The sequence below is a fragment of the Ascaphus truei genome, chromosome 10 (assembly GCF_040206685.1).
Source record: "Ascaphus truei isolate aAscTru1 chromosome 10, aAscTru1.hap1, whole genome shotgun sequence".
NCBI classification, from domain to species: Eukaryota; Metazoa; Chordata; class Amphibia; order Anura; family Ascaphidae; genus Ascaphus; species Ascaphus truei.
Window position 1 is genome coordinate 24,459,009 of NC_134492.1, and position 27,529 is coordinate 24,486,537.

General features: G+C 38.8%; 1 protein-coding gene across 1 annotated transcript; it reads right to left on the reverse strand.

Moving 5' to 3' along the window:
* Positions 1-22,949, reverse strand: DMBX1 (diencephalon/mesencephalon homeobox 1). Its single transcript, XM_075616247.1, has 5 exons — positions 22,732-22,949; positions 8,508-8,673; positions 5,163-5,341; positions 3,998-4,352; positions 1-2,819 (listed from the first exon to the last, which is right to left on the reverse strand). Exons 2-5 carry the CDS (start codon positions 8,659-8,661, stop codon positions 2,419-2,421), a joined length of 1,089 nt encoding a protein of 362 aa, XP_075472362.1. The 5' UTR covers positions 8,662-8,673; positions 22,732-22,949; the 3' UTR covers positions 1-2,418.
* Between the last annotated feature and the right edge of the window lie 4,580 nt (positions 22,950-27,529).

The following is a 27,529-nucleotide window of genomic DNA, read 5'->3' on the forward strand; positions in this document are numbered from 1 at the left end:
AGACTTAATAAATACTCTATTTTTCTACTTCTGTGCCGTGCTGGTACTTTGGATCAGGGCTGTGATCCTTATAGACTTAGTTATAATTTTCTTACCGTGCACCACATCTGCCTGTACAGGCACTCTACCTAGTGTGTGTGGCCATCTTCTTGCCTCGAGATTATATATATATATATCTTACCCATAAATCCTTATCTAACTGCATCAAAGTGGCGGGAAGGTGGCATTGGGTGTTCAGGAAGATGTGTAGTGGCTATTGTGCCGATAGCTTCAACCATATTATGAAAACGTGAACAATAGACCCGGCTAAAGGGGGAAAGGTACTTGCCAACATGCAAATGAGGCCGGCAGGGCAAGTAAAGCCTCAACCCCCAAATATGGAATATACCAAGATGTATCAACGGGGAGGCCTTCATCCAGCAGTGGATCGACAAGGGCTGGAGAAGATGATATACTGTATATATATATGTGTGTGTGAGAGAGAGAAGAAGCGCAGGCTCCATGCATTCCCTGCAATGTTCTCAGAAATTGGAAGTGCTAAGGAAGAAGTCCCTTACTCCTTTCCCGTAGGAAGTGCTTGAGCAGGAAGCAGACGTTGCATGTCTGCATTGCAGGCAGAATTTCCGGGGTTACTGCAATGTGTGTTTGCCGGTTTGCTACAAGAAGGGCAATGGAAATACGGGAAAGGGGAGACGAGTCTGCGGTAATGTCACTGCCTTTGAAGTGGGTGAATCTAGTTGCAATCCCCTGGCACACTTCTTGTGAACATGGGCAAGTCATTTTATTGCCCCCGCACCCAAGCTATAACAATCAGATTGCGAGCTATAGTGCCTCGTGTCGGGGAAATCCTATTAACAGATATGTCTGCCGTGCAGCAATAAGAAAAGGGATTGCAATGGAAATTATTGTTTTTGCATAACATTAGATGTTATCCAATCTGGGGCCAGAGAAGGCTTTTGGATATTAGGGGGTTAAATAAAATCCCTTCATTGCAACATTGCCCTGTATGTTTCACTGTGAGATATATTATTAACCCCTGCCAGGCCAGCAATGCAATGAAGGTTACACAGGGTATCTATCACCTCTTCCTGCCCACCCAGTCCCACTGCTGTACTGTTAGTCTCGGGCTCATCTGGTAGCAAAGGAACCAATCCATACACAAAGTGACACAACCTGCAGAGCAACACTGACACTATAACACGTGAAGGACATTTCCAACCATTTCACCTATATACAAGCAGGGATTTCTGGTCAAGAGCAAATAGGGAGCGTGCTTTGACATTGTGCACACACCCGTCTTACAGATGCATTCTTTCTTACAATGTGAATAAGAGAATCACTGGCATAAGATTGTTCCTAATTAAAATCACTTGATAAATCTTCCTTAACCCAGGACTGTTCTGAACAATTATTTAACCCAGCAAAACATGTACAATTTACTTAGCAGCCACAATGAACTCATTTGGTGCCTGAGCCCCACTCCCTCTCTTCTCTCTCATGCTTCATGCATGTTCATTTATACAAACATGCAGTAGCCACAAAGAGAATTCGATTATCTCAGGGTTTATTTCACAGGAAAGTTAAATATTACGAAGGCAGCCATCTTAAATGTGACCTACAAAAAATGCACATATACTGTATATATATATATATATATTTCCCCCCCAGGGCAGCAGCGGCAGCCTTTACACTAGCGGAGGCTGTATTTTGTATATTTCCATATTTTATACAACTTTATGTGTAATCACAAGGAATACTGAATGCACCTGTAACATAGAAGATGTATTTAATTCCACTTATGATTTTAAAATGATGAGAATTTGTCTATGCAATAATAACACCTCTATGGAACATGACAAGGACATTAAGCTACAATGACATTAGTACTGGGTTTTAATTGATGTAATCATCTATTCTAAAGCAGAAGTTCCCAACCAATGGTTCATGGAGTAGTACAGGTACCTGGACTGTTCTGTGCAAATCCATGATACAATCTTTTATGTAGATCTGGAAGTAGCATCATTGAATGCTGGAGGTCAGAGTCGTGTCCGTAATTAATGCCATATTACCGAAGGCAGCTAGACTACAAGTTCTGTGTGTGTTTTAGAGACTATGTTGGTGTTTGGAGAGGCTCTACATGTGTGGTGGTCTGTGTGTGGGGGGCAGATATGTGTGTGCTGGGGTGGTTCTGTGTATGTGTGTATAAGGGTGGGCTCTGTGTGTGTTGTGTGTTTGGGGAGACTCTGAGTGCGTGTATGTGTGGGTGTTTAGGTAGTTGGCTGTGAGGCGGGGCAGTGTTTTTAAGTGGTTTGTCTACAGGTCATTACCCTCATAGATATGTGAGTCCCCATAAGAGAAGTTTGGTAACCACTGATTTAAAGTTAACATCTTCTGATCCATAAAGGCTGACGTTTGCTGTCAGTTGGGTAATGTGTCGAGTCCCAAAGAAGCCGCATGTTGCTTTGCTCTGAGCCTCAAGTTCTCAATACTTGTCGTTTTGCTATTTAGACTCGGGAGGCCACCTGAGGTCTGCAAGATGGGAGAAGACCAGACCTGCTGCGCGTGGGACAGTGACTGGTAATAGGACTGACAGTGTAGAGAGCTCAGGGGAGTCATGCTGACATTCATGCCCAAGTAGGGCACCGCTGGAGGATTGGCCATGTCGAAGGAAGAGTAATGGACCAAGTTGTTGGTAGCTGCCATGTGCTGACGGAACTGTTCCTGCAGGCGGAAGAGGCTCAGAGGGGAAGAGGAGTAGGAATGAGTTGGGGCGAGGCCACTGCTGGAGGAGGGTGTCACCGTAGCACTAATTGGAGAGTCTACAAAGCAAAAGGATACATAATTTTACTCATGTATATGCATCTCCTCATTAATACATCTTGTAATATTCTTCACTGGCTACAAACAAATGACCCACTATAGAGTAAATAGACTATACTTCACTGTTATATTGTATATGTAGGTAAATACATGAAGCAAGACTTGGCAAATATGCTAGTTGATTTAGAGTTAGACATCTCCACAATGATAATTTTGGTTGCTTATACAAAGAAGCAATAAGCACCCCCTGTAATGTTCCAAGGATCCTCAGACCATTTTATTAATATCCAAAACAGACAGATGGTGACAACATTTCAGGGTGCAAAATTAACCCTTCCTCAGGTGCATTCTGGTTCATTTTGTACCCTGAAACATTGTGCCACTCTTTGTCTCTTTTGAATATTAATAAAATGGTCGGAGGATCCATGGAACATTATAAGTTACTTTCCTTTCTTGCTTGCCTCTGATACTGTGATGGTTTGGGGAATCCTGCCACGGAGACGCCACGCACCCCCTGAATACTTTTTTGAATCTTATCTGACTAACAAGAGTGCAGGGAAAGTGCACACTTTTCTATTACTTATAGAAATGCCCATTCTATTCCCCAGAGAGGGAAGACAGAGGGTGGCAGTGAATCTCAGGGCCCATTCAAGGGAATGGCTAAAGTTAACTAACACTTAGCAGCATTTAGTAAAAACAGGCTTTTATATGTCGTTTTTGCTGTTATAGCCATGCTACCTATGTCCCAGTCATTCTGTGTTTAGGAGGACACTGGAGATTCACAAGAATCCATTAGATCTCCTGAATCTATGAAAAATTTCCCGAAATTTAGACTATGTTGTTACAAATGGAAGTTTAGTGCATTTGACAGCAGGTACCTCCAATCCAAACTGCATCAATTCAGAAGACTATGATACATGTGTGCCAAATAACTGCAAGACACCTGTGGGATTTCCTTTGTATCTTACTCTGTTATAATAAAGTAGCCAAGAGACCAGACAATGTGAATACAGCACAGGGCTGGATCACTATTTACAGAGGTGGCCTGAAGTGGGTTGGCATGTATGGTTCATGTAAAACAAGAGGTCCTGATGTGCTGTCCACCTTTATGTAGTCTTTGATTGACCAATATTTACATATTGATCCCTAGTCAGTTCATCAGAACGTATTGTCTCACCTGTTTTCGGACTTGTTCTCTTGCAGTTCAGAACTTTGGTGTCAGGGATCGGACTCTTTTCTGGTTTGGATTCTTCATGGAGGGTTTTGGGCTCCTCCTCTTTGTCTGTCTGCTCTTCTGCAGCCGACTCGCCGGCAGACTGTTCGGACAGGGTCAGGTTCAACTCTACACTGGTCTCACTCACCGAGCGATGGGGTTTCTTGGAGTTGTGGTTGGGGATCGCAGAATCTGTAGTGGGGGTTTCAATCTTGCCCTCGCTATTGCTCACCTCCGAGTCTTTCTGCTTCTGCAGCTGCTCTTTCTGCAGACTGCGCTGCTTCTTGCGAAATTTGGCCCTTCTGTTCTTAAACCAAACCTTTCATCCAACAACAAAAAAAGAACTCAGAAATGTTATTAAACAATCTTAAAACTGCAGCCCCTATTGAAATATCTTTAGAGCGAAGATCATATCATTATGCAAATTTGTTCCCCAGTCATAAACTTGAATGTATGCATTTATTTATTTATAATTTTTTTAATGTTTTTATTTTTTATTTTTGTGGTTTTCAAAGCAGCTCCTGGAAGTAATTTTAATCCTTCCTTGGTAATCTGTTTTTTTTAGGCTTCCATGAATTAAAAATTGCACAAAAATACCAAAGCATTGCTTGAGAGCGATACCAGAAGTTAGAAAATCTAAAAAAGATAACTTTTCGTCTTTGAATTGTTCTTGCTAATACAAGCACAGTGCTGGTCAGCGACAGAGCTCAGTTACTACGAGTGCTTCTACTACTGTTAGTGCAACAAATCTCAGAGGAACAGCGAACACTGCAATGGATCTTATCTCAGTTAGAGATGGGCAAAACATTTTGGCAGATATAGATCCACCTAAGATCGGTCGGTAACTTTGGTCCGCATTTAAAAAAAATACAATTCTATCACCGACAATCCACATGGCGGATTAATAACAATCTGAGTGCGGATTTCGGATTCAACGTGGAATCTGAGTGCGGATTCTTCAAAACCCACCAGGATTGTATCCAATGGTGGATTCCGATTAATCTGCTCGGATTTTTTAGTACCCAATCCACGGACGGATTTGGTCTAAAAAAAACCCGGGAAAGTCCGCGAAACAGATTTGGGCTGGTTCACTCATCTCTGATGTCAGTGTGGCAGACAGCGCTGTTACCTGCACCCTGGCTTCCGGGAGGTTGGTGCACATTGCCAGCCTTTCCCTCATCACCACATCGGGGTAGTGAGTCTTCTGGAAGGTTTTCTCCAGGGCCTCCAGCTGCTGCGCGGTAAATGCGGTGCGGCTGCGTCTCTGCTTGCGGTGCTGAGATCCATAGCGGGCTTCCAAAATGATGTCTTGAAATGTACAGCCGTTGGAAGATAAAAAAGGGCCAATTTAATTATTGGAAGAGGTTAGAATGAAACTCATACTAAGAGCCATATTTGTCCATACTCCACATTGCTGGACGACCCGACAATCATGTGGGTTTTTATAATACAATACTAATAAACTCATTTTACTATATACGCTGGATAAGTAGTAGAGTGATCTTGTATTAACTGAACGATCTTTATAGTGGGAGTATCTGGGTTCAGTGTCAGTCACAGCTTCCTATGCCTTAAGGATAACATTATCTTCCTGTGCATCAGGCCCCAGCATTAGGTTGTAAATAGATTGCAAGCTTTTTGTGGTAGGCAGTTATAATCGTTCTCTCAGCAGTGATTTCTCTACTGCAGATTAGAGAAGGGTAACGGTGTTTTGTGATGCACGACACAACAAATATTATCCTTTCTGGAGATCTCTTAACATCTTTTTTTTGGGGGGGGGGGGGGTGTTCGTTCTCTATGTAGAAGGAGCTATACAGCTGGTGCATATACAAAATAGTCAGACTTATACAGCTGGTGCATATACAAAATAGTCAGACTTTATATAGTTTATCATATGCAGCATAATTATATTCAGGAAAGCGTTCTGAAGTGGCATTAAAAAGCATCATCATGTTCCCATAGGTTCCCCTTTGTCAGCTCATATCTGCTTGTCCTATAAGACACTGGGGCCAACTCTAGTAGCTTCGATAACCGACTCATCGAGGATTTTGAGTTGTTCTCGCAACATTTTGCACTGTAGCTATTCAGAAAGCTTCGATTTAATTGTTTAAGTCAGGCGGGGAAGGCATTTTCTCGCGATTCCCGTATTGATTTCGGGAGTCTCCGGAGCTGATTCACATTAATACCGGCACCGGAGACCCCCCCTGTTCACGTACACTAGTATTAACATTTTTATAAAAACACTGGGATATCTCGCAAGCTATGTGACGGGAGAGGCGGCTCTCTCTGTGCTGCTCTGCAGCCAGATCGTACAGGGGAGAACTTTGAGTGAGCCTAAGATCTCATCACTGCTGTCCCGAGCGGTATTGGCATTTTCCTGCCGCATGGTTTGAGAGGTGTTAGAGGTGTTCATATTCTTTCTGAATACCGTGAATAACTCAAATTACAAACCGTACGGCGAGAACATGCCAAACCTTGTGACATAGCCGCAAACTCATTGAGGCTACTAGAATAGGCCCCACTGAGTCTTGTGTTCTCCCTGCTTTGTGTTTGCAGAGAGAAGTGATTAAAACCATGTGACGTCATCCTTTTTCCTAAAGCTGAAGGCTGATAAAAACCTCACTTCCCTTCTGCCAATCTGCATTTGGTTCTGTAAGATGCCTTGGGCAAAGTAGTTTGCCATGGTGTAAAAATGTGTCTGCAGAGTTTGTTTTTTAAACAGGTCTTTACCTGTAATTTTAAAATAGTTAATAGGACCAAAGCCGCATTTTCTGTTGTAGTTATACAACCTGTACCCTTCCTCTGAGCTTATACTTAACAATATAATTAGTGCTGTTCACAACATCTGACATGGAAAATTTATAGGTCTTTTTATAGATATGTCTAAGTTATAAACATCACTGGTGTATACATAGTAAGATATACTGTATATAGGTTTACTGGCTATGCATCTTAACCTAGGCTGTGTTCAAAAGCTGTGCAATGCAGCAAGCATAAGCGTATAGGGGACCATGTCACATGGTTTTGAAGCAAAAGGTGGCACTGTGTGCTCATTTGCATGTCATTTCCAAGAATCCCTTGCTGCAGTGGAAGCACTGTATGCTGGGTGATAATGATGAAAGGCAGGTTTGCAGACCTGTCTCAGACATGCAAATGAGCACACAGTAATATTTCCATTTGCTATACTGTATGCTTTACTGTAGAGGGTTTTAGTCACAAGTAATTTAAAAATAATAACCCAATTTACAATAAAAGAAAATGTATTAATGGTTCTGTTGCTACTAGACAAATTCAAGTTTTTTATCTGGTTTGTGTCAGAACAGGATATGCTTATTTTATCAAATGAAGAGTATTTTAACCCTGTATTGATTAACACACATTCCCAGCTAGCTCAAACTCCTACACCCACCACATCATGAATATATACTTATGTCAAAAAAGAGTGCTACTGAGTGTGGCAAATGTATACAAAAGACAGGGGTGCCCAATGCTACATCCAATTGACAAAACATATATGGTAATACGTATAAAGTTGAAATACTTCAATAATAATAATTACTTGGGTATTTAGTTTAACCCTTTGGCCAAAGCGTCGTAAGCCTGTATACCAAACGTCAAGGTATAACCAAAAATGCAGGTCCTACACTACACTGTGAACCCTTCCTTTTACCTCTGTATGAGGGGAAAGAACCATAGTAGGTCCTGTTCATTTACATTTGCCACGCTCAGTAGCACTCTTTTTTGACATAAATATATATTCATGATGTGGTGGGTGTGGGAGTTTGAGCTAGCTGGGAATGTGTGTTAATCAATTTCTGACTGGTAACAGTTGTAATGGAGGTAGGTGGCACCTCCCCCCAGAGCTCACTCCTCCTCATCTTTTTAACTTGGGAGGTCTTTCACTTTGCTGCAAGAACAGGACCTACTATGGTTCTTTCCCCTCATACAGAGGTAAAAGGAAGGGTTCACAGTGCAGTGTAGGACCTGCATTATTGGTTATACCTTGACGTTTGGTATGCAGGCTTACGACGCTTTGGCCAAAGGGTTAAACTAAATAACCAAGTAATTATTATTATTATTATTATTGAAGTATTTAAACTTTATACGTATTACCATATATGTTTTGTCAATTGGATGTAGCATTGGGCACCCCTGTCTTTTGTTGTATACATTTTAACCCTGTAATCAAAGAATCTATCAATATGTTTAAAAAAAAAAATGAAATGGTCAAATACTTTGTAAATGTTCTACATTCTACTGTATTGTCCTGATCCCTGTGCAATTGGGCACCCAAATTATAAACTTAATCAGAAGCCTTTACTTCTATTGGTGGTGTCTGAAAATGAACATTGTGGCTGAAGTTGTTTGTAACAGGCTGTGTGTGTTTGGGCAGATCAGGGTTTGGAAGGTTTCTCATTGCTCAAGAAACAAACAGTAGAGATGACAGAGTACACTGTCTCATAGTTGTTCTTACCAGCTAGCCTCTCTGCCAGTGTCAGTGCGTGCACAGAAGGTCTGTAGTCAGGAGCGTGCTGAGCCTGCTGAGCTGCTTGTTGGTGCAGGTTGTACATAGCACTGAGCGAGTTCATTGCATGTAGAGAGTAGCCATTCACCCCATAGTGCTGCATGGCTGTAACCACCTGGAAACAAAGGGGGCATATTCGTTAGAAGACCACATTAGCCACTGTTTTTTTTCTACATAACAAAGGACTTAACACCTTGAGTGCCAGATGGTCCAGCAACAATAACAAACTTCCTACAAAGTGATGTTAATTTTATCATTGTGATAGAAGTAACTGTGGAAATCCTGGAGGGGATCAGCTGATAGCGTGTTATATATGGAAACTGGTCTGGGCTCAAATAGGAATGTGCTGCTTGTTTAACTGAAAATATTTAAAAGCCCAAATTATCACAAGCAGTTCTGAGCCATATCTATAGTAAATGGGGAACCGCAGCAAAATTAGGTTTATAAATCTCCCAATGTAGAAAAAAAAGTGAATTCCTTTGATCTGGGTTTAGGTGGCATCCCAAGCTGAAGAGACATAATATCAGTATTGCCAAACTAAGTCCATGTCACCATGAGGCTAGAGTTCAGTCCTGGTGTGCAAAGTCTCCTTGTGTATAGAAATGCAGGGCGTCTGGGCTGGGTTACAATGACAAGAACTGGATCACAACTTCGTGGTGACATGGAGTGGGGTTGGCTGTAGTGGAAAACACCCCAAAGACCTGGAATACATTCTAGGTTTTCCCTATGCGTGGAGGATCCAGACCAGGTGTCACACGTCAACCATAAAGGCTATGTAGGATATACAAGTATCATCGCTATAATATATGTTACATACAAGCTTCAGAATGGAGGGCTCCAAAATGTGCTTAACTACACTATATACAGTAGGATCTTATTTAGTAGGAAGTGCTTTGCCCTAAGACTCCTTTTGATACTGGACGACACCATATGGCCCATTCACTTGTACGAGAAAATAATATATTTTTAAGGAAAGCTTTTAAAATATAAACTATATTGGCTTTAATCAAAAAAAATATTATTATCATTCATTTATTTATAATGCGCCAACATATTCCGTAGCGCTGTACAATAGGGCTGGAGGACAAAAACAATAAAATAACAACCATTAACATACATTGTGAAAGTAGGTAATAGCCCTGTCACAAAGAGCTTACACTCTATAAGGAAGGGTAGGTGGAAACATAAGGTACAGGGCGATAAAAATGGACATGAAGTACGCCTGCTAATTCAGTGCTCACGTATTTTGCACAATTGCAACTGTGCTAGTACACCTAATACAGTCTACTGCCTGGGTGGCCAACTCCAGTCTTCAAGGGCCACCAACGTGTCAGGTTTTAAGGCTATCCCTGTTTCAGTACAGGTGGCTCAATCAGTGGCTCAGTCCAAAAGACCTGTACTGAAGCAGGGATATCCCTAAAACCTGGCCTGGTGGTGGCCCTGCAGGACTGGGGTTGGCCACACCTGGTTTACCTCATATGTGATGTCACAAATCTAAGATGGCTGCCTCATGGTTATCGAGAAAAAAGGTGTTTCCGTTTAAAAAAATGTCTACTGTTTCAAATGTTCTGTCGCAGATAATGTTGAGCTCAATTCCCCCAAGTGTTTCCAAAGCAGAATAAATGAAAACACTTATACCATATCATAAAACGGTATTCTTCAGGAGGGAGATCCATTTATCACCCAACACTGCATTTATCAAGCTGTCCAATTGTGCTTACTTTGGTTAAAATAATCTTCATATTTCATTAAGCAGGCGAGTAAGCTGATCCTTTCCAATCGCTTGTATAGATAGCTCTGATTTTCCAATTTTGTGAGTACATATTTTATGTCAGTAGCCCGGAGGCACGGTAGTAATGAAACAAGTCCCTTTTTTTTTATTAAGTGATAATGGGCGGCTCTTATACTGCCTGTGATTTACTGACAGTCTTCCATTTGTCACCAATCATAGGAGGAACGTACAGCAGCAAAAAGGGTTAATATTTATTTTCTGTATTATAATAATAGAGATCACTTAAGAAAGTGCTGTGCTTCAACCAGACACTGATCTTCATCAGGATCACTATCCAAATGAAAAATTTGCACTTTTGCCTTCCATAGAAATTAAAGTTTGTCAACTTTTGAAAAACCCTTGGTGTGTCAGGACTCTGTATTTATCTTTTACTTTGTCATTTACCGTAAGCCTGGTTACTCTTCTATTCGTTACAACCGGTGCATTTACGCTATATGACACAAAATACCTTGCTTGAATTTCTGGGCATGACTTGTTTGTGCCTGTAAACACCCCTATACGTGCAGTATATGGAGTACAGTTTTGGGCACCGCTCCATATAAAGACATTATGGAACAAGAAAAAGTGCAGAGCCACCAAATAAACGGGATGGAAAGACTAATTAATGAGGAGAGGCTAGCTAAATTAGATTTGTTTACATTTAAAAAAGGTGTCTAGGAGGGGATATGATAACTATTTACAAAGGGCAAGGGCAGTAACAAACGACACCGGGTCATCCCTTAATATTGGAAGAATGGAGAATTCACCAGCAACAAAGGAAAGGGTTATTTACAGTAAGGGCAGTTACAGTGTGGAATGCATTACACATGGAGGCTGTGATGGTAGATACAATAGATATCGTTAAGAAAGTGTTGGACATCTTTTTAGAAAGGTATACAGGGATATAACAAATAAGTAAATATGGGAAGGATGTTGGTTCAGGGAGAAATCTGATTGCCAATTCTTGGAGTCAGGAAAGAATTTATTTTTCCCCTTATGAGACATTATTGTTTCTTTGGGGTCTTAGTTTGCTTTCTTCTTGATAAATATGTATATCTGCCGTCTAAATTTAGCATAGGTTGAACACATTTACTATGTAACTAAGTAAGTATAGTAAGTAACTTTACTGGCTGGAATCCAAGCCACCTTTCAGACTCTGATATTGACCTCAGTATACAGGTGTGCTACTATTCCCTATATATATATATATATATATATATATATATATATATATATATATATATATATGTGTGTGTTCAAGCCTCACAATCTCAGTCTTTGCTGTGTCCTTACACAAAAATGCACCAACCAATCTATCTAATTATATTATAGACACAAAACCAGACATAAGGCTTCAGGAAACAAATCAACAGCAGCTTAAGCCCTCAGTTTAATAGAATTATGTTTTTAACTCCTACTAGCAGTGTCCTTGATATCTAATATATGTATAAGTGCTGTGTGCTGGGTGATAATGGTGAAAGGCAGGGATGCAGACCTGCCTAAGACATGCAAATGAGCATACAGTAATATTTCCATTTGCTATATGCTTTGTTGTGGAAGGTTTTTGTCACTTTTTTTACCCACCATAACTTAACTAAGTATATATATATATATATATTATATATATATACATACACATATTATATATATACATACACTGTAAAGCAGAAAATAGCCGTGTTAGTCCAGTTGCGATAGTGCAGAATAAATTAGTTCTTCAGTATTAGGTGATACCTTTTTTATTGGACTAACAATTTATGTCATAGGACAAGCTTTCGAGAGTTATCCTCTCTTATTGCTTGACCTGAAGAAGAGAGGATAACCCTCGAAAGCTTGTCCTATGACATAAATTGTTAGTCCAATAAAAAAGGTATCACCTAATACTGAAGAACTCATTTATTCTGCACTATATATATATATATATATATATATATATCAGGGAAACATGACAAATCTGCCTGTTATCAATATTTGTATTGGCATCTTTGTATGTGTCACCAACTTCTCTCATTTCCATGCTCACAAAAGATTACAGAATACAGTTGCTTTGATTCCAGAAGAGTTGTTGATTTATTAAATTCAACAGATTAATTCTTGCAAGTTAAATCGACAAACTGGTTTTACGAGTCTGGCGTACAAGGAATTACAATATGCGTGGATTTATCCCTCTCACATAATTAACTCCTTCACTGCTGCAGAGTGCTGGAACACATTGCAACGAAGATACTAAGCTAAACCTCCATATGGGCAGGTCCTCCTTCCTACTCTGGGAAAAGTGAACCAATTTTCTGCTAATCGGACAATAAAGCCCAATGCTTTGCTGGGCCCTTTGTCAATAAAGTGGTTAAAATGTACCCTGCCATCCAAGCCACATTTAGTTCTCTGCCAAGGGAGATTAAAGCTTGGCTGGGGATCCATATTTAGCAAGTTGCTGAGGGGCATTGTTTGGGGATCTTGTTAAGTGTGTAACTGTACTGTAGGGCTTTATCTATAGAAAACTTGATTCTGCTGGCTGTGTCTGCTCCATTTTATACGGCTACTGTACAGAGACTTGATCACATTAACAACCACAATGTATTTATTATTGTTCAATGTAATGCTTCTAAGGTGTCAGCCTTCCTAGGACTGGAAGCTGCAGTTCTCCTCTTCTTTCCATGACCTGTTTCAACTTGAGCAGCATTCGTGCTAATTTCCCCCCCTTGTACTTCTAACAAGCTCCAGCCATGACATGGATGTGCTTCTGTTAAACCATGAAAGTACCATTTTAATCCTGCTTTTCAGGTACCGAGTAAGATGCCAGTTTTCCAAACGTGATGAAGGTTCTGGGCCATCAAGTGGGTGACTCCTGTACGGGACCAACACCAGTTCCATTACACTTTGGGCAGCCTTATCCTCCATGTCTTAGGGACTGACAAGACATTCTACAGTGCCCAGTGTTTTTGAAACAAGAATCTTCCACACAATTAATTGTCAGCATTCAGTTGCAATTACCCAGAGACCTCTTCTCCTCTCATTTGCCAAGTACAATGTTCACTATGCCATGAACTATGGAAAGAGAACATTCCGCGGGAAGAAAGAGGAGTACATTGAAATACGCAGGTGAGCATAAGAATTACAATAAAAAGGCCATAATATGAATAGGAATTTCATGAGAAAAAGCATTAACAAATAGATAATTATACTATTTTAAGAATTCAAGTAGAATAGGAAATAGAGGCAATGAGGCTTTAAGTTGGTGTTATATTTGTATTATTTATGGGCATATTCTGAGAACTTTCTTTTTTTATGTAAAAGAAGAATATTGAGAGGTAACAATGTGTAATACAAGAATACATTGTAATGCAGAAAGTACACAGGGCCCAGTATACGTGTAGTTACGCAGATACCTGCTGAAAGGGTCTAAGGGGGCTGCTTAACATCTTTTGGCCAAAAGATTGAACTAAATGACTCATACTTATGAGAAGAAAAAAACATATAGAAATTAACTAAATATTGTGCCATATTGGATGTGCTTGTTTGTTTACGGTTGTATACTTCAGGTCACTTTCCCAGTAGCGCTCCAGTTGACACAATTAAATATATACTGTACATACATAACACTGTGGGTCGTGGTTCTGAGCTTGCCAAGATTGTGTATGTCTCGTTGTAAAGAGTCTGCATTGGGTCTGTGTTATGTCAGGTATCTGTTCACCAACATCAAACTGTAAATTATTCATGAGAGGCCCCGATTTGCCCATAATATCCTATTCAGAGCATCATATTCACAAGCAGCTCTACATTCAAATAAATCGCTTTATTGATTACGTAAGCCTGGTAACTGAACTTGGAGTGAGTCCTGCTGTGTATAGGACATAACTATATGGTAACCCAACTCTCATATGACTGTTGTGTTATTGTAACAGCTGTTAAATGTATACATCACCTAAGTTTCCATTTCCCTGCTCTTTTGGTTTGCTCTTCCACTTACGTTCAGACCACACACAAAATAAATGTGTTAAATAAATAACAAACCAAAAAGAAACACTTTTGAACATTTGACTAAACCCTTCTCTTCTGTTAGAAAACCCATGTAACCTAATACTGATTATCATTTCAATTACATCTCAAATGTACAGACCTTAAAAGTAACCTGAGAATGTTTGAATGGAGGACCAAATTAAACCGAAAAATTAGGTAGTGAAGGGATTTAAAAAATATATACAGTATTTTCAAGTCTGAATTTGTGTTTGTTTGTTTTAATATACAAGGACTGAGGCTTGGTTGTCAATACTGTTTGCTCTACCTTACTTATACAATAATTTGATTTATTCATGCCCTGTCACTTTCAAGTGACCAAATTAAGTGAAGAAAGGAGACAGGGACACACTCCCAACACTTTACATAGCAAACAGAAAAATGAGTACTTCACTGATACCTTTTTTTATTTAGACTAACGATTAATATATAAAACAAGCTTTGGGGAGTTCTCTCTTCTTCAGGTCAGGCAGTTCTGATTTACAAAATATTCCCCGAGTTAAACACAGGTGTAAAAACCCACCAAGATATCAGTCTAGGGCAGATGAGAGAGAACAGTAAATAAACAGACAGGGCACTAAATGGATGAAAGGGACCATTAGACATGGGACCAGGCATCCAAGAGGGGTGCAGGGGGGAGAGGGGTTGATTTGTAAAATTAACAGAGGGGCAGGGAGAAACAGAAAACAATGTCACAAATGATTGAGAGATACTTATAAACATCTTTTATAAAAGCATCATTCACCTAGTTTTATCTTGTTAAGCATCATTTGGTGTGTTTTTCTTATTTGGGGCTGCATCTTTGAAGATGTATATACCTTGAATTTTACCTTTAGATAAAGTCCCAGTTTGGGGCTGTTAAACTGATTTTATAAATAAACTTAAAGCAGCGATCCAACAAAAAATGTCCATAGTCACATAGTTACATAGTCACATAGTCACAAAGTAGATGAGGTTCAAAAAAGAAATACGTCCACCAAGTTCAACCTATGCTAAATTTAGATGATTGTTTTACTCACTTGGAATTGGGGTTTCTGGTGCCGAAGTTTCGTATTCTCCGCGGAGCGAGCCGCCCCAGTTACCGAGATAATTACAAGTGAACATACCGGTGCTTCTCATGGAGGAAAAAACTTGGCCGACCAACAGGAACCAGCAACCTATTGGCTCCTGGATCCTGTGAGATTTGTCGGCCATATTGTTGGTCCAGGAGGGAACTTTAAACCTGGTATCAAAAAGCAGTAATTATCCCAGGAACCCAGGTGGGTTGCTGCTTCAATGTAGCTGTTTTTGGAACAATGCAAGGATTCTTTATGGGAACCCTCTCCCATCTTTGGCGGATCCGTCAAAGTTTTTCCCTTTTTGAGGTTTACATTTGACTAATATTTTTTTTCTTTTATAAATCTGACATTGAAAGACTTTAATAAATAAAATACTTACAGCTCACATTTTAACCAGCGGGATTCTGTTGCATCATTAGTCGCAACTGGATTCTGTATGCCAGAAAACATCTGATTTAAAAAGTCAAGTTCGCAATTTTGTGACACCACGTTTTGGTTATCTGATGGCTAAAAATGACAATATTTAGGACAGGGGTGACCAACGCCAGTCCTCAAGAACCCCCAACAGGTCAGTTTTAAAGATATCCCTGCTTCAGCACAGGTAGCTCAATCAGTGGCTCAGTCAATGACTGAGCCACCTGTGCTGAAGCAGGGATAGCCTTTAAACCTGACCTGTTGGTAGTCCTTGAGGACTGGAGTTGACCATCCCTGATTTAGGACTTCTGATGGCCCTTCTTATTAGGGATCCGCAGGAAATCCCATATAGTGTAAAAATAAAATGTTTAGGAATTGAGCTGGGATCAAATCTGAGAGCAGATACATACTGTACCTTGTCTACTGCATTTTGTTATTTAAAGCTGAAATAGTTATTGTAATATTTATAAAATTATTTGTCACTGCTTAGGGTTTCTGTGTCCCTTTCCCTACAAAAACACCACTGGGTGATACACAAATATAGGATATATATGATAGCTACAAAACATTATTCCATAATTTTCTGCATGAAATGCACGTGTTAACCTATTTAGTGCTGGAGAGACCAGCAAGGCATTGCATAGCAGGCCTTCCCATCCCCAGCACTGAATGGGGTTAAGGTTTTAGTGGATATTGGGAGCTACCAGCTACATATAGGGGTTACCCCAGTAATATTTTTAGTGTCTATACTCTCTACAGAAAAAATAACTTTATACTGTTAGACATGCTCGGTCTTGCTCTATATTACAGCATATCCATTTCCAGTAGTGGCTTCCTAACATTCAGCGCTGCTTTGAAGACAAGAAAAAAAGTAGAAAGCCACCAGATGCTTGTGAGCTCAGGGCCTGTGTGTTCTCTACAGCTGCTCCCCCAGTTTTCCATCCAAACTGCTCAAAATTCCCCAGAGCCCCAATTCAAATGGTTCCCATTCAATAAGCTAATAACAGATTTATTTTCTCATTTACTTTGTGCTTGGAGCAAAGGGGGGCAGAGCAGCCTTTGGGGAAGGCAAGAGATGATTCCCAGACAAAAAAAACTGTTATCCATTAGCATCCAATTATCACTTGGTCCATGCCATTAATTATAAATCAGTCTTCTAATTGGGATAATTAGCTTTCTCTCAGTTAATGCAGCGTGACTGATGCGTTTTGAGATAGTTTAATCACTTCATTTGTTTAGTGGCGGGGGAACACATGCAACACACAGTGTAATTTCATCATCCTCCTCATCAGAATTAAAAGCTCTTTAAGCTGCTAATAAATGTTTGCACATACCTCCTTTGGAGGACTTGACATATCACTATGGTAAATCAATTTACTTTTCTAATATCAGCGTTAGCTGGGTTTCTCCCCTGTGTTAGTGATGGGAATATGCACACTAAGCATGTCAGGGGACTATTTATATAGCCCCTCCAATTGTCTAGACACAAACACAAATAATGTGGTTGTGTCAAATGTAACTTTGACGCCGATTATAAGTCAGATTCAGAGTTGGTGGAGATATCTGGCACTAAGCAGAGTGGAAAAACAAGGATGAATAGATTGTAAGCTCTTTGGGGCAGGCCCTCCTATGTACCTGTCGCACTAATGTCCTTTATTTAACCTTGGATTGTAATTTTGTAAAGCGCTCCGTACACTGTGGCGCCATGTGACGAAAATGATACATACAATGTCCTCATAATTTGACACATCCCGTTATGAAACAGGACATTTAACCCCTGTGCTGCCAGAGAGGCCTGTAACATTTTGGGAAAGGGGGTAACGCCTCCCCCGCTGACAATCCATAAATCGCGAGCAGACGCAGGCAGGGAAGAGGGGATGGAGAACATTACATGAATGAAGAAAATTCCCTGCTCCTCCCAGTACAACAACAACACACCAATAATCAGATGATTATATAAAGCCCCCTGTATTTGCACTCTGGGTAGGTGACATTATAGGAACAATGTCCTCCCAGTACAATATGGGCAGAAGTCGTTCACAGTGCGTTAACTTACACCCACGTCTGGGATGTGGAAACGTGGTTGACGATGCGTTAACAACTTCTTGCCCGGGACCTTTGTGTCAGTTTTACAGCAAAAATTAGGCCTTTGCCTTTGTTGCTACGTAGCCCAGTGATTCAAATAATCAAAAATGAATATTTATTTTCTGAAAATCCTTTACTTTAATTGATCTTATTTGTTTAACATAATGTTTGATCTCGCCATCCAGGGATGGGTGAATATCTTCAGATGCGGTTTGCAAACTGGTGAATTTAAGTGCTGCTTTTATAACATTTTTGCAAATGGCCAAATTGCTCCGAATTTGGCTAATTACGTCACCGGAATTGAGCAAAAATGATGATATATATATATATATAAAGGGTACGTGACGAGAATTTAGGGCCGTGTGATTTGCACATTGCCTTTTAATGTTTGCAACAAAAAAAAATGTTTTATAGAAAAGGTAATGCAAGGATCTTCTACTGAGTCACCGTGCTGAAGCAGGGATATCCTGAAAACCTGAACTGTTGGTGGGTCTTGAGGACTGGAGTTGAGTACTCTTGGGTTAAAGGGGGAAAAAAGGGCACATTTTGTCCAAATCGCCAACTTCGGCGAACCTTTTGCGCGCCTCGGCTCGCCCCTCCCGGGAGCATGCAACACAATGCACGGTTTGCTCAAATTAGAAGAGAATTAAATTAACCATGTGCATTCTGGAGAGGCAGCAATGCATTTTAATACTGAAACGGTCGCATTAAATAAGCAAAATGGTCCCCCCCCCCAGACAATATTCTCAGGTAGTGTGAGGAAAGCCCAATCTTTCAGCGTTCAGATACCTAGTGAATATTCTGCATGAGCTGGAATTAAATGGGATAAAACAGACAGGGGCCACAAGGTGTAAAGTATAACAACTTCTGATGGGTAAACAATATTTGCACTCAGCATGGCAGTAAATAATCTTCTTAGGGTAGCACAGCGCTCATACTATTCCTTTTATTGTCTAATAATCCATTAATGAGGTTTGCACAGAGGGGTGGCATGGCTTCAGGACATGATTAGATATGTATTACTGTCATTTACATGGGAAACTTGGCTGGCCAGCCAACTGGAAACTCAAGACAATCTACACTATGAGACGGATCAGCGCCCAGCAATGGCTAAACAGACAACAAGGACAGCTCACAAAGCCCTAGATTTAGGGGACACAAATTAACTCCTTCACTGACAGCTTCTGCCTCCATGGAAGAACCTGTAATAGTGAAGGTGCCAGAGCAGTCGTTTTGGTGTGTGAAGGACTTCCAGTGAATAGTACTAAAAGCAATATGGTTTTTGGTTATGGGTATAAAAAGTTTCTGCAACAAGATTGTACGGTCTGTTAGTTGTACTTATTGTATTATAATTCCCTGCATTGTATTGTCCCTTTTGTAAAGTACATTGTTGCCCCTATATGAATAAACACAAAAAAAAATACAATAATGCATGCAAAATAACACGCAGAAGTGTAACCACGTCTCACACACGTCCCAAGCTTGTTCCAGTCCCTGAAACATAATGTTTAAACTACATGATAAGAGTCAGGCTGGAACATGATGCTAATGTAGGAATATATGAGGTGTGCTTTCTCCTGTTGTAGGACAGTCGCTAAATTTTTGCGTCTACGCAGAGCACATCTAACCCAGGCTTTACAGATATACAACATGGCTATACAATCCAATAGGTAGTGATTTAAATGTGTAGGTTTTTTCAATCATACACTTGATCATCCAAAACTCATTGCTTAGGTCCAAACAGGCTATTATTATTTTATTGCAATGAATGTGCAGCTATGTACAGTACCAACCGTGTGTGGTTTCAGTTCAACTTTAATATGATGTTAAAAGTAATTATGGCACCTGCCATGAAGATCAATGAAAAATGTTCCGGGCATTTCTTTGAGCACTGATAGTGAACAAAAGTACGTATATAGCTTTATTCGGTGCAAAAAGTAAACACGTGTGTGCAAATTAATTGTAATTTCTTAGGTGTGATTATTCTATTTTTGGGATGCATTTTGCCAACTTTATACTGAACTGATGTGTCAGACACCAATAGGCTGTCATCTGAAGGGGATTCGTACAGGAAATAGTTTGAGCCTTGCACACTGTCGCTGCTGCCCATCATTCACTCGATCTAATACCCATTCTGTATACAAATGAATAAGTATATATTTATATACACACACAAATAGAAAGACAAAGAGAGAGAGAGAGAGAGAGAGAGATCATGTATCTTCTACCTATTTTCATATCAGATGCTCTTATCTCGGTTTTGTATTTATCATCCCTGATAAATCAAATCAGCTTTATTGGCATGACAAAAGAACATTTCAGTGTAATAGAGTGATATTTCACTCTATTTCCCTACTTTAGAGTATTAGCTGTTTTTTTTCCTTTTGAAGCAGCTGATCCAACAATTATTTTTGGACAGAATAAAAATGTATTAAACTAAAAAGAATGAACGTTCCCATGTAGAAATTTTGGAGCATATATAGGCACCAGGTATAAGAACACGTGATTAGAACATTGTTATAAGTATATATTGCTGCAAGGTTGTGCCTTGTAAAATGTTAAGAACCAATTTAGCTAAAAAATATTCATATAACCAGAAACTAACTTGTATTTCTTATCTATTTGTTATAGGAAGAATTGCTACATTGCTACAGGTCCTAATTTGATCTTAAAAAGACAATTAAACAGTATCAGCATCTTGGGAAATAAAGCATACTTCCTGTATACAGAAGAAACAGGTTTCCTACACACAGGTGGAACAAGTTGACGACACTGGAACTTTTTTTCTGACTAAAGCTGAATTATGAGAACGGATTTCTAACTGAATAATGGAAATATTGGGATACATACAGACACTGAACAGAACTGTATCTCCCATAAACCTTATACAGTAGGTCCCTGAACGTGTGAATGGGTTATCCTCTCTCACCTCATTATACAACGTACAGTATCTGCAGTTCTCCTGCAGGAAGTGATACACCTTCACAAGTAGGAGTTATACATGGCACCTGGATTGGAAGATGTACTGTTTCTTATCATTCCCGAATAAAATACTTGTATGGCTCGAAGTTTATTAACAGAACTAAATCTTTTTTTTATTATTATTGGAGCCTCGTTTGTTAATTAGATAGAGGTACAGTATTTCTATAACATATATAGGGATGTGTTGCGTAGTTCTCTGGCAGCCAAATGGTTACGTAACTATACACAGCACCCCACAAATACAGAATTGTATTATTTTTAACCACTTCAGCGCTGAATTTGGAGGCAGTTAACAAAGCCTTTGCTTCACTCTCTCGTCCTGCTTGTCCTGTATCTGCTGCCCTATGTCCTGGGGGCACAATGAATGGGATGTATGGGACCCTTTGCTAAAATATGCCTGCTCACCCCCATTCTGTGCAACATCTAATCGAGGTGAAAAGGGGTCTCACTGCAGCTTGTGATATTAATTTATCATTCGCTCTGACACATTACAAAGTCTTCTTAGAGATATTAACCTCATGTCCACATTAACAGCACCTCAAACTCACGGTACCCCATCTACCAACTAAAATCCGAACTGTACAATTCTCTGTTTATGGCATACTGACAGTTCCCTGGCTTTAATGCTGCCCTGCCCTTATAAATCTCTCCCATATTCTAATCTTATAAATCTGTCCCATCCCACGTCATAGTCTTTTAAATATGTCCCATGTCCCATTCCTTGGGCCCCTTTCTGCCCCCAGATATATTACCCCATGTCTTTCGCTTATTAAAACGCCATTATGGAAATTAAATGAGATTTACCATCTAACGCTTTGTTTGGCATAAATTAAAAGAATGTTGTAGGGATATCTGACCCTGGGGCTAGGAAAAGATCTCCTGGTGAGTTTGACAAAGGAATATTAAAGAGGAGATTGGGGGAAGACTGCAATGATAAAACGTTTAGGAGAGAACCTTAGAAAGGGATTAATTAGAAATGATTTCTACCTGCAGAGCCCTTTCTGGGGCCATTTCTGGAATCTATGGTTTGGTTAAAGAAAACAATACATAAAGTGACATCTGTTACATTTGAAATAATTGGATATATTGTGTATTCATTTTAGATTGTAAGCTCCTCGGAGCAGGGACTCCTCTTCCGAAATGTTACATTTATGACTGAAGCACTTATTCTCATGATCTGTTATTTGTATTATTTGTTATTTATATGATTGTCACGTGTATTACTAATGTGACTATGTACACTAATGGCGCTATATAAATACATACATACATACATACTTACACACTTACATACATACGTACATATTCCACATTCTGCAAGCAGAACAGCTCTCAAAGCAAACAGATGAAACGGTCAAATTCCGATTCACCATAAACAGAATACAAAATTATATCAAAATTATCTTCAAAACCAAACTCATTTTTTTTCTGCAACAAAAATACATCTTTCATTTTCCGTTTGTCATTTAAAGGAGGACGTGTCCGGGTAAAAGGCGGAACTTTGTCTCTTCTGTTACATCTGCCACAAAGTGCTACAGACAGCGTCTTCAAGAAAGTCACAGAACCTCAGAAATATCCCACACATGATACCCCAGCACATGCAAAACGTACATAGAAGTGGAAATAATTCATGTTCTTATATATGTGTCTGTTTTGCTAGATTAAAACATTCAGTGTAATAGGTACATTCTTAATAAGTTTTATTTATTTTTCCTTATCACCTACTATTCAAATGACATCGGTTGCAATGATCTAATTATAAAAAATAAGGAAGAATAGTAAAATAAAACCAATGCACATATATTCCCAGCAATCGTTAGTGTTGGTGTAGGGGTTCTGCAGTACATACCTTTTCAGATAGAACAGAGGTTGCTTGTATATGTCAGCGCTGTTACAAAGTCTCCTTCTTGCTGAAAGAAACTCAGGTTGGGATCAATAGGCTGTTCTCAGACTTTCTCCTACAAGAGATACAGTGTATCTTTGCAGTTGTATCTTCCTTCACCCTCTCTCACTTCTCTTGCTGTTTCACTCCATCCTCCTCTCTTAAACTCCCCCAACTTGTCTCAGGTCCAGTCAAGCTGCCATATACTGGGGGCAGGGCTGAGGAAGGATTTTTAACACAGCTTGGCAGGATTCAGGAGCAGCCCTGCACGATTTTCAGTGGTCCTCCCTGCTGTCAATCAGAGGAACCTTGCTTCTTTTTTTTTTTTTTTTAACTCGTTACCAGTCATTTACTCAAACCCAGTCAGGTGTAAAAGTATAATTAAATCATTGCAAGATAATGGAAAGCTACTTGAACACCGAGAGTTTGCTGTAAGCAGTTTGGTCACTGGTTTGTAACTGATGATGAATATGAGATTTAATGCTCTGTGCATCTCATAATGGAAAGATGTACAGCTGTTTAACTGCTTGTCTCGCCTGATGTCCAAGGAAGACTGTCACTTTCTAATCGAATAAAATAAATCTCTCAATATTACTCTAAAAATATATCATCCTGTTGAAATATCTGCAGACAAAATAATAAAGCAAAATAATAAATCAATTGTTTTGTACAGAACTACTAGTGCTGAGACGAGGCACAGATTCTGGAAATAAATATACTGGAATGGTTTTACGTGTAAAATTTCCAGTCTCCTTCCATGGAAGGTATGTTTATATAACTGGTTAAATATACAGTGTAAGTAAGGCATGTGTGTCACTTATGCATACTTTATATTAATATTTCTAACTATAAATCTCTCTCTCTCTCTCTCTCTCTCTCTCTCTCTCTCTCTCTCTCTCTCTCTCTCTCTCTCTCTCTCTCTCTCTCTCTCTCTCTCTCTCTCTCTCTCTCTCGCTCTCGCTCTCGCTCTCGCTCTCTCTCTCGCTCTCTCTCTCATTTTGAAGTACTTTTATAATATGTATGCAGGATTATATATGTATATTTCATTTATATATTAATATACACTAGTAAAGTAAATACATTATTTTAGAATTGCTTTTACATATTAACCTATTTATACCGAGTTCGACCTTTTAGCCTTTGGGGAATAACTTTGATATTCTCTGGTACCTTGTGTACAAGCTAGTCATGGTTGATTCATTCCATAGGGTGTAAATTGTGTTGAGGTTGAATTTGTATCACACAAAAGATAGACAATCAGGAATGTGATTTATTCTGATTTATGAACCATCCCGTGTTGTAAAAGTGAAGTGGATAATAGGTGATAATCCGGACTAACTGAGTTCATAATTAGGAAATAAAATGACTCCCCCCCCCCCTGCATAATTGCTCCTGGATAAGAAGAACCACAGGTGGCATAACCCCAAACCCAAAATCTGACTGCAGTTTGTTTAGTGTTGACTGAAAAACCAGCAAGAATCCCTATCATTGGTTATATTCTTGGGTGGAACAAATATTGTCACAAAATGCCAACGATCCTGTTATTACATATATCGTATGGGAGATACAGGAGATGGATCCGATGTGTGGTGTTTGCTGTGTAAGGTCCTAGCTGCATTCTCTATGTCCCTGGTATAGGGACCAAAATGTAGTATTTCTTGCTGAAGTTTGCCTCTGGGAAGCCCCCCAGCTCGCAGCCAGGGCCAGATACTGTATGTGGCAGAAATGACTAAGTGAAGTGATTTTATTTGCTTTTCAGCTTTGTCATGCCTTTACAGCAGAAAGAGCAGTTTAAACCTTTACAGAGATTGCTAATAGATGCCAGTTTGCTTCTTCCAGAATCTCTCCCAGGCCAGGAGGATTTAGGGAGACGAGACGCCAGTTGAGGCTCAAAACACCCTGTCTTAAAATGACTGCGGGTAAGAGGATTAAGACAATAATGCCCTTCTCTTCTTGAAGGATTTTTTTTTTTTTTTTTAAGAAAAGATTTCTTCTCCTGGAGCAAAACCGTTTAGGCAGGAATTAAGGACATGAAAAAGTACCTTTTTAATTTAAGCCTGAATATCTGAGTATAAATTTTGACAATGGAGAGTGATGAATTCTCTATCGGGTTTATTGCGGGGTAGTTTAATTTAAAAGAAATGTCCCACAATAGAGCAAATCTATTTAAATATATTGAAGATGGCAGGGTGTTGGGGATGAAGGGTTAATGCAATCACAGTGCAGAATAAGACAGAGTGATTTTTGAAGATCTAAACGTTGATTTATTATTTACAGTTATATCTATATGGAATGCAAGAAGTGCCCATATTCCGTTCTAAGATTATAGTTCCAATTCTCTAAATTACTTTTCAATGACAGGTGATAGCTGGATACATTGTTAAATAAACTTTGCAAGGCAAACTGCATCTTTATTTTTCAAGAAGAAGAAGAAGAAGCAAAAAAAAACGAGAAAATTAACCCCAAATTTCCCTCTGGAATATTGGGACTATTTTTAAATGAGTTTTAATTTATTCATATGTTAAATCTGTGACTCTATACATCGCTGACGTGCCCTCCTCCTGTGCACCTGCCATGCAATAAATGGCTTATCATTCTCTTTCTCCCTATATTTATATATACACATTAATAGAGTAACACAATCTTAAAATGTAAGACATAATTGTTCCTACTTTCCAGAGATGATCAACTTTCTGTCCTTTACACAATCTGAAAGTAACACCGAACAATAAATACAGAGGATGTGTGTGTATATTGGGAACAAGCATTGTTATTATAACAGGGATAGTTTCACTATAATGGTCTGTTTGAAATAGGTCCCGGTGTCCCAGTGCGGTGGAATAAACGCAAATACCTATAGACAGGAGCAGACGGTACAGCTGCTCTCTCCATATTCAGATGACTAAACTACAACGTATTGTGCGCTCTGTGCAGCTTTCTGCAACATCCCATTCAATACTGAAATCAGCAAGGCAAACCTGTGCCTTTATTCGTCCACAAGAGGAGTGGGTGATAATATAGCTGTAATAATTCAAGATTAAAACTAATCAAAGATTTACAACTAATTAAAGACTAACCCATTTAATCCAGATATAGATTATTTCGCCTTCAACAATTTTTTCTTTCACCCTGAAAATATAACAAAGTACAGATTATAGTATGTATGTATGTATATATGTAAATATATATATATATATATATACATACTATAATCTGTTCTTTGTTATATTTTATTTATGTTCTTTGTTTTATATATATATATATATATATATATATATATATATATATATATATATATATATATATATATATATATGCTTTTTACAAATAGTAGTTCTAATTCTTTCGTTTAAGAAAAAGTATTTCAGAAAGTAGAAGCCTTCTCTTTTCTGTATGTTTCAGAGATAATTCTTCATTAGCAGATTTACATAGTTTACAAATATTATTCACAAACGTCTTCTAAATTGTTATATTTAAATTTCATCCACGCTATTAACTTATATTAGTTTTAAATTAGTAAAAGGGCGCTTAGTTCTTAATTACATTTCCTAAAAGTGTGCCAGTAACGTCGGCGGAATTCTAAAAATGGGCATTTAATTTTATTTTCATGTATTGATATAAATGATGTTAATGATACAAATAATTAAAACATCAATATCAATGTTCTGTTGGAGGATCTATTCTACTATCCACACCATGGAAAAAATCCGTGTATTACTTTGTTACTTTTCAAAGCTGAGATTGACAGGAGAGTATCAAAAATAAAAATTATATAAACACTGGAACTTTATTATTCAGGTGAGACTTTGTCTTGTTATGGTTTAAAAAAAACAATGCAGGGTATATTTGACATATTTGATATATATACACAAACACACACACACATACACATACATATATATATATATATATATATATATATATATATATATATATATATATATATATATATATATAGTGTCATGCTTTCTGTAGAATCCTCTGTGTTCCTTGATCTGGTTTTAGGGTCACTTTAGATTTTCAGGCGTACATGAATCTCTGCAAACAAAAACAAGGTGTTAACATAACTCTCCTGCTTAACCAAGCCCTGTCCACCTTGTTTGGGGTATCTTTGGGGTTTTACTGCTCGCATTGTCCACTATTCCAACTGCCTTGGGGTGAGAATAAAAAGGGATTAACTTGTGAACTTCTGAAAATCAGAACTCAAATGAGAGGCAAATGTAGGCTACTTCTCATTGTGGGAACCGTTTCTTAAGCAATTAAAGCGAGAAGAAATTCCTCTCAGACTTTTTCCTTAAAGCAGCTTTCTGGAGGATTTAAGAAGGACTAATGTCCAGTCCATCAAAACAGATTTAAACTGCATAGTGATATACTAAAGCTCTCCTTGCTCTTATTTAAAGGACCAATACAATTTATTGAAGATCCCTGACATTGTTACTTTAGTCTTGTTTATAAACTTAAACAGATTAGATGTTTTTTTTTTTACTCATTTATTTCCATGAATTCATAAAAGACACAGTATACAAGGTAAATGAGCAGATCCTTGGATTTGTGCAAAAGGGTACAGTCGATAATATGTGAATCTTTTACAGGTAAAATCCAAAACTTCCCACAAATATTTTTTTAATACGACTAAACTTTCAATCCATAAATTGCCTGTCTCTGAATATATTACTTTTACCATGAAATCAGCAGAAAAACTCCTCTTTTTAGTGTCATTTTATCAATTGGTTTTCTCAGCTAAAAAAATCTTGCTTTTCTTTTC

Bases quoted from the DNA above. Each gene is read 5' to 3' on its own strand.
- DMBX1 (XM_075616247.1), bottom strand. From the start codon at position 8,661: ATGCAGCACTATGGGGTGAATGGCTACTCTCTACATGCAATGAACTCG. The intron at 4,353-5,162 runs GTAACAGCGCTG...GTTGGATGAAAG, and splicing joins TCCCGGAAGCCAGGGTGCAG to GTTTGGTTTAAGAACAGAAG. The intron at 2,820-3,997 runs GTGAGACAATAC...TTTGCTTTGTAG, and splicing joins GAGAACAAGTCCGAAAACAG to ACTCTCCAATTAGTGCTACG.